General features: G+C 42.2%; 1 protein-coding gene across 2 annotated transcripts; it reads left to right on the plus strand.

The window, feature by feature from the left end:
• Nucleotides 1-1707: 1707 nt before the first annotated feature.
• On the plus strand, nucleotides 1708-7516 carry LOC105007955 (fetuin-B-like). Of its 2 annotated transcripts, XM_029121499.2 has the most exons (7): nucleotides 1708-2002; nucleotides 2949-3059; nucleotides 3147-3225; nucleotides 3438-3604; nucleotides 6405-6518; nucleotides 6740-6838; nucleotides 7086-7516. In XM_029121499.2, exons 1-7 carry the CDS (start codon nucleotides 1802-1804, stop codon nucleotides 7359-7361), a joined length of 1047 nt encoding a protein of 348 aa, XP_028977332.1. In that variant the 5' UTR covers nucleotides 1708-1801; the 3' UTR covers nucleotides 7362-7516. The 2 variants fall into 2 exon arrangements, with proteins under 2 accessions (XP_028977332.1, XP_028977333.1); XM_029121500.2 differs by lacking the exon at nucleotides 6405-6518 and having other exon boundaries at nucleotides 1709-2002; nucleotides 7086-7514.
• The last annotated feature ends 661 nt before the right edge of the window (nucleotides 7517-8177 follow it).

An 8177-nucleotide genomic window follows, 5' to 3' on the forward strand; every position in this document is an offset into this window, starting at 1 on the left:
TCCTAACTGACTTTCCTGTTTCTGCAGGTTCCACTACCATTCTGGAAGCCATAGACAGATTCTCAAAATTGTCTCACTTAATCCCTTTACCCCAGCTCTCCAATGCCATGGAAATGGCGGAATGTTTATTCCAACAGGTGTTCCACCTCTACGGAATCCCAGAGGACATTGTCTCTGACAGGGGACCACAATTCATCTCCAAGGTCTGGAAGGCATTTTGTCACTGCCCAAGGGTCTCCCTCAGCTCCCTCAGAGAAAGAAGGTGAATGTATACCCCTACAGGATCCCAGAAGTGCAGCGAGTAGGAGATGGACAATGTGGGAGGTGGGAACAGTGGAGGTGTCTCACAGCAAGTGGTCCAGCCTGCTTCTCCTGGTGCCCAAGCCATTGGAATGGTAAGGTTTTGTAACGTAAAACTAAATTGGTGGGTATCCCATGCCCAGGATGGACAACCTGATAGACTACCTTGGGAGTACCAGGGCTTCATGATCAGATGAGGAAACGTGAAGCCTCAGGAGCACAAGATCCAAGCCATTCTGGAATGGCCCCACCCGCTGATAAATCAGCAGGTGAAATCCTTTTTGTGATTGGCCACTTTCTATTTGCACTTCATGCCTAAATTTGCCATCTCTTCTACAGACCTCACAAAGGACTCAAGCCCTAACAGGGTGTGGTGAACTGAGACAACCGAGAGGGCATTCCAAGAGCTGAAAGAGGTGCTATGTTGAAATCTGGTGTTAGTGATCCCAGATATCACCTGGAGATCTTAAATATGCAGGGGAGGAGGGCGCCCAGGACCAGGGTTGAGAAATACTGAGCTAGCTAGACAGCCACTGATACTGTCTGTAGCCATAAATGATACAGCCAAATTCTAAGAAATGTGGAGAAGCAGCTTGCCAAATATAAACACGTGTTACTTAAGGGATAAGTATGCAGAATTTAAGCAACAACAGTTTACATTCAAACCAACTCTTCCATATCCAGATAAGTTGGTTATGTGTGTAGTTATGAAATACATTTTTTGTATATTTGTTATTGGTGGCTATTTGGTAGGCAGGTACAAAATATATATACTGTAGCTATTGCTGCTAAGTGAAAGACACTTTGTGCAAATTTGGTATTGGGGCAATTTGGTGGATATGTACCAATTATACATATATATCTAAGTAAACTACTGACAATAGACATAAAGCTAACTAGCTAGCTAGGCAGACACAGATGCTGCCTGTTGCCATTAATGCTACAGAAAAATTCTCAGAAAAGTGGAGAAGTTGACTCAGCCACCCCAACATAAACATGCGTTACTTAAAGGATCAGTATGTACAATTGATTATCCATGAAGCTAAGTGAGCTGCTGTGACAACTCTCCACAATCCAGCAAGGTGATGTTAGAATGGACATTTGGTGGTATAGGTGGATATTTGATAGGCAGGTAGGTGGGTGAGTGATAAGGAATGAAGTTAGCTGCCTGTCTCTCTATACTCACTGCTTCACGACCGCCACCCCCTCTTTGAATGAAGGTAAATATTTTTTTCTTTTTCCACATCAAACCCATTGCATCACTATTACCACAAACACCCCCTCACTCAATGTTTAAATATACACAGCAATTGGTCAACAGCAGATAGATCTTTGTTTACATGTCCTCTGCATGGGGAAAACAGGGGAAAGTTCACTCATGTCTCCCAGCAGGGGCTTTAACTACGTCTCTTCCTGCCCTTCTGAGCCGGTGAACAGTACACGGCTAACACAGGGCTTTAAGCCTTGTTTCCGCTAACGCCGGGTGGTGCGTAGAGTAAGGATGTGGGTCTGTGTGTGGCTGCTGGCCCTGTTTGTGTGTTGGCAGGGGGGCAGCCCCTCCCCGGTGGAGCCCCCAGTGGGCTGCCAAAGCCCAGAGGTTCTGAGGGCGGCAGAGGAAGGCCTGGACCAGATCAACGCTGACCTCACCAAAGGATTCATCCTCAGCCTCAACAGAGTCTATGATATCAGCCAGCAGACAGGGGTGAGTCTAATCAACTGCTGTAATGAAGTGCACGTCTCTTCTTGTTTAACATTAGGGTTTTCAATTTATGTGGGTTATTAGCTGATTGAGCGTATAGAACAGTTCAACACTTTTCTTTTGCTGTATTTTGAGCAGAGACTTTACAGAAAAGAGAGTGAGGAAAGTATAAAATACAGTGAACAGTTGTGTAATTTCTGTTTTTACTAAGCACAACAGCATATTCTTTGCTCTGCATGTGATTAATTCTTATTCTTACATTAATCTCCCTTTCTGCACCCCTTTAGTATTTACTATATACAGTCACACTCACACAAACACATGTTCATATATAACATGAACACACTCATATACTGATGCTGCACACATACACATACAAACACTATTACACATGTTATTGCTGCTACAGTTTATTACTTATCCACTGCTACCCCATCTGTATGTATATGACACATACCCTGGCACATCGAGTCGGTGCTGCATGTAAACAGCCAAGATATTAATTTATATTCTGTATTTATTCCATGTTATCATTATTATTTGTTTATTTATGTATTTATTTATTTATAATATTTTTTATTATGTATTTATTTTATGTTATTATTGTTAATATAATTCTTTATTTATTCTATATCATTATTATTCATATCATTCTGTATTCATTCCATGTTATTATTATTCATAACACTGTATGTTCCCTGTGTTTATATTATCTTAAAGTGTTTTATTCACTTCTATCAGCAATTTAAAAAAAGTTAATAGACACCTGTTAATAGACACCTGTTTGATACTGTAAATATACAATATGTGTAGTATATTGGTCAATAAGGAGTTTAAAGTCTTCCTGATCTAAATTAAGTGAAAAGTTAAAGCTGTCAAATTACTACTGCTTGCATGTTTTTGCTAAGCAGCCATTTGGTCATATAAGTGCCTTTATCTCTCTACCCAGGAAGGAGAGGTGACATTTAACCTGACCATAGATGTGATGGAGACAAAATGTCATGTGATCAGTAGGAATCCATGGAAGAAATGCGAAGTGAAGAATGTAGCTAATGTACCCGTGAGTAGTCTACCATGTAGTGCTGTAAAGGCAGGACTTGGAGACTGGAGTCTGATTTGTGAACACATCTCCCTTACCACTCCACAGGTGTATGGCCAGTGTATGGCATCTATCTACGTTGGGAAAAGTGTGGAACTCCGCAGTTATAAATGTACCATCCAACAAGGTAAAGGGTGTGTGGTGATTACAGTTTTCCTGGTCATGTTTTGAGGTCAGGAACAACACCGCATTTACTATAACCACAGCTGAAAAATGTTGAATCAGTCAGTTGAATGTTGAATAACCTAGTGTTGTATTTTAGCTTTGGTTTGATTTACCTGTAGTGATGACCTGCAATAATGACTTGTAGTGACCCCGGACCTTTGACCTTGTGTCCAGTGCCTGCCACGGTTATCGTTGATACTTGTCCAGACTGTCCAACAGCAGAGCGCCTTGATGACCCCATCATAGCAGAGACGGCAAATCTGTCCCTCCAGAAATACAACCAAAAGAGTCACCTCCCCAACTACTTCACCCTCCTCAACATAACAGGGGCTAGCATGCAGGTCTGTTAGCTAATTTCTTTCTATTTTCAGGTATATTCATTTGGAAGTGTATGTAGTCTTCAACTTTTCCACCATAAGCACTTGATAGAAATGGACAGAAATACATTGACAGATATTGTGTGGGATAATGTCGCTGAGTTGATTAGATAATATTTAGGAGCTTGCAATGTCTGAGGTTTATGTAAGTACAGGAACTGTGTCATTGTCATATCCATCCTATATACTTTTAGATTTTTATTAACAACAACATGAATTAAAGCTGAAAGCAGGTTTCCTGTGCCTGTTTTGGCAACATTGAGAGAAATTTGAGACCTTCCCATACTTAACTTCTTCAATCCATAGCCCAAAAGGCGAATAAACAACTAAAATATTATGCAATAGGTTTTAATGTTTTTTTTTTAAATGACTAATGATACAATTTTACAATTACTTTAAAACGTAGCCCTCCAGAACCGTTGGACCAATCTGCATTAAACTTTGTATGCATGTCCTTCAACGCTATATTTTTCAGCACTCTAGCTAAAACAATATGGCTACTATGAGTGAATGTGCTTGCTTGAAGGGTTTTTCCCATATAACTGCTCCAACACAGGGCTAAATTTAACTACACTTAAAGAATTTAAAAGTTTTAGGGCTGGTTTCATAGACACGGATTAAGCCTAGTGTAGGACTTGAAACTCAAGTTCAATAGAAAACTTCAATGAGCTTGTTTTTTTGGTCCTAGATTAGGCTGAATCCATCCATCCATCCATCATCTTCTGCTTATCCGGGGCCGGGTCGCGGGGGCAGCAGTCTAAGCAGGGATGCCCAGACTTCCCTCTCCCCAGACATTTCCTCTAGCTCTTCCGGGGGGACACCGAGGCGTTCCCAGGCCAGCCGGGAGACATAGTCCCTCCAGCGTGTCCTAGGTCTTCCCCGGGGTCTCCTCCCGGTGGGACGGGACCAGAACACCTTCCCAGGAAGGCGTTCCAGAGGCATCCGAAACAGATGCCCAAGCCACCTCAGCTGACCCCTCTCGATGTGGAGGAGCATCGGCTCTACTCTGAGCTCCTCCCGGGTGACCGAGCTTCTCACCCTATCTCTAAGGGATCGCCCGGCCACCCTGCGGTGAAAGCTAATTTTGGCCGCCTGTATCTGGGATCTTGTCCTTTCGGTCATGATCCAAAGCTCATGACCATAGGTGAGAGTAGGAACGTAGATTGACTGGTAAATCGAGAGCTTCGCTTTGCGGCTCAGCTCTTTCTTCACCACGACAGACCGATACATCGACTGCATTACTGCAGAAGCTGCACCGATCCGTCTGTCAATCTCCCGTTCCATCCTTCCCTCACTCGTGAACAAGACCCCTAGATACTTAAACTCCTCCACTTGAGGCAGGCACTCTCCACCAACCTGAAGTGGGCAAGCCACCCTTTTCCGACTGAGGACCATGGCCTCAGATTTGGAAGTACTGATTTTCATCCCCACCGCTTCACACTCGGCTGCAAACCATCCCAGTGCATGCTGAAGGTCCTGGTTAGAAGGGGCCAACACGACAACATCATCTGCAAAGAGCAGAGACGAAATTGTGTGGTCCCCAAACCTGACACCCTCCACCCCTGGCTGCGCCTAGAAATTCTGTCCATAAAAATTATGAACAGAACCGGTGACAAAGGGCAGCCCTGCCGGAGTCCAACATGCACTGCCGGCAATGCGGACCAAGCTCCTGCTTCGGTTGTACAGGGACCTGACAGCCCTTAGCAAAGGACCCAGGACCCCATATTCCCGAAGCACCCTCCACAAGATGCCGCGAGGGACACAGTCGAATGCCTTCTCCAAATCCACAAAACACATGTGGATTGGTTGGGCAAACTCCCATGAACCCTCCAACACCCCGTAGAGGGTATAAAGCTGGTCCAGTGTTCCACGGCCCGGACGAAAACCACACTGTTCCTCCTGAATCCGAGGTTCTACTATCGGCCGTATTCTCCTCTCCAGAACCCTGGCATAGACTTTCCCGGGGAGGCTGAGAAGTGTGATCCCCCTATAGTTGGAACACACCCTCCGGTCCCCCTTCTTAAAAAGAGGGACCACCACCCCGGTCTGCCATCCCAGAGGCACTGTTCCCGACCGCCACGCGATGTTGCACAGGCGTGTCAACCAAGACAGCCCCACAACATCCAGAGACTTGAGGTACTCAGGGCGGATCTCATCCAACCCGGTGCCTTGCACTGAATCCGTGTCTGCAAAACAGGCCCTTTAAGTTGACTTTTTTTTTTATGTAGTAGTCTGGAAAATATAGCGTTTTTCAAACCTTGTCCATCGATGCTACACACCAAATTACGAGCAGCCATAAATACTACACAACAAGGGTTTCATTGTTTTGTCGCACACTAGCGACTCTTTGTGGCGGATAAAGTACCTGCAAGCTCAGTCATGGTTGTTTACTGAAGAATAAACTGTCCTTCTAGTGAGATCAGGCATTAGATCCTCAGACAGATCTTAGAATTCTCAAGATCTTTGAGTCTCCTGAACCCTTTAAGAATTGTTGCAATAAAACTGGCCTAATTTCAATATTTTGAATGAAATAATAAAATGTCCCTTGATATTTACCTATTTTGTTCTAAATGAAGGGTGATAACTTGGTGAGTTATAATTATTTTGAGAAGAGTGTGAGCTGATTCTGTGTGGTACGGCATACAGAAAATGTTGCTGAAGAAAGAAAATTGCACCATAAATCATAAGAGTACTTGAAAAAAGAATACGTCCCTTTTTCTCATTATTATTAAACATAATGTTTTATCAACTGTTATTTTTACAGTGGGTTGTGGGTCCGGCCTACTTTGTAGAGTTCATCATCCAAGAAACAGTCTGTGCTAAGGGCACTCCTGATGTTGATTTGACCCAATGTAAAATGATGGACTGCGAATTTGCAGTGAGTATTAAATTGTGTCTATGGAATATTTATCCAATTTTCTGAAATAGCAAAAAAACTACAACCAGCTGGTTGAATATGAGTTGTATGTGGCAAACTGGCATTTAGTGGAGGAAAGTAGCACTAAACAAACATCGGCCATACGTCATTCTTAGTCATTTCACTTCCTCATCCAAACATGATTTCATGTATTACATTTTGTTTTCTGCACAATAATGTAGCACAAGGGCTTCTGCAAAGGATCTCACATAACTCTGGATGGTGGCCTGTTTGAGAACAAACTCCCCATTCAGGTCAACTGTGAAATATTCGAACCAGAGGTAGGATTCTTCCAAAACAATGCCATCCCTGCGATGTCATAGTGAAACCACACTGACAGAGACACAGCATTACAGCAGTAGAAACTTCATGACTATGACTGAAAAAACCCATTGCAATGCAAGCTTATATTCCAGTGCAAATCTGACTAAATTGAATTAATATTTTGATTGAATATAAATGAATATTTTGTTTGTACCATTTCATAAGCACTGTACAAATAAAAATATATTTATGTGCATTTTTCAGGCTGCCTTGGCAGAGGAAAAGGTCCATTCCATGGAAGGCAGTGACCACAGAGAAAATGAGTACCATAAACATGCACACACACACCTGCATCCCCACGAGCACCACCACCACCCCACCAGCCCCAATCAAGCTTCCCCCAGACCAAAGGGTTTGCTGGGGGTTGTGGTGGTCCTACCTCCCCCTCATGTGCCACCAGCTCCAAGAGCCTCACCAGCAGCAAAGAACTGCCCAGGCAAGAGGAAAACCAACCTGGGACTGGGCAGCTTTAAAATCTGATAGATAAACATCTTATGTTACTGCGATAAACTTAGATTAAAAGCTATTTCAGCTGGTTGTTCACTTATTGTTCTTCCTTGTATCACTGATGTAGAGCAATGAACTGTATGATAATGATGTCTATCAAAGGAATAAAGGAAACTTGTTTCTTAGGATATTTTTGGGGTATAATTTATTGCAATGGGGCTAATAGGTGTGTTAAATTGTGTGCCAGATATAGGTATTCCATCCAAGACACTTTAATGAGTACTTAGCAAATTCCACGTTCCACTTCACACAGTCTAGTTTTTTGATTATCCGGAAATATAATTAACAAACCTATCTGCAAGTTGTATGCAATATTTTTATTATTTTATTTTAAAATATATAGTATTTTCCTTCAAATTAATATTAGGTTTTTCTTGAAACGGCATAAAATATGCCTTTGGCCATCTTTAGAATTAATTATACACATTGCAATGCACTGACATGGGGGGCTTTTATTTTGAAGATTTCTTCATTATCTTACAATAATGACAACCCAGCTGTCAGACTTTCTTTTTCTGATTACCTTTAAAACTATGTAGGCATTATTACAAAAATGTATTTAGTTCTGTTATATTGTCATATAACAGATGATTCTTTCTTGAACTCTCTGAATGTTAAAACTATTGATTAGAGCCAAATGGAGATGTGCGATAAGCTTCTCTCTCTATAGAAGAATCTGCAAAAAAAATAAAAAATCACTTGGTATGATATCACGTGGGTGATATAGTTTGGAAGAAAGTCTGTCTTTTACCTAATATATACTTAGTTACTAATAAAGTGAAGGAAATC

The sequence above is a fragment of the Esox lucius genome, chromosome 8 (genome assembly GCF_011004845.1).
Source record: "Esox lucius isolate fEsoLuc1 chromosome 8, fEsoLuc1.pri, whole genome shotgun sequence".
In the NCBI taxonomy this organism is placed as follows: Eukaryota; Metazoa; Chordata; class Actinopteri; order Esociformes; family Esocidae; genus Esox; species Esox lucius.

Bases quoted from the DNA above. Each gene is read 5' to 3' on its own strand.
- LOC105007955 (XM_029121499.2), top strand. From the start codon at position 1,802: ATGTGGGTCTGTGTGTGGCTGCTGGCCCTGTTTGTGTGTTGGCAGGGG. The intron at 3,605-6,404 runs GTCTGTTAGCTA...TTATTTTTACAG, and splicing joins TAACAGGGGCTAGCATGCAG to TGGGTTGTGGGTCCGGCCTA. The intron at 6,839-7,085 runs GTAGGATTCTTC...TGCATTTTTCAG, and splicing joins GTGAAATATTCGAACCAGAG to GCTGCCTTGGCAGAGGAAAA.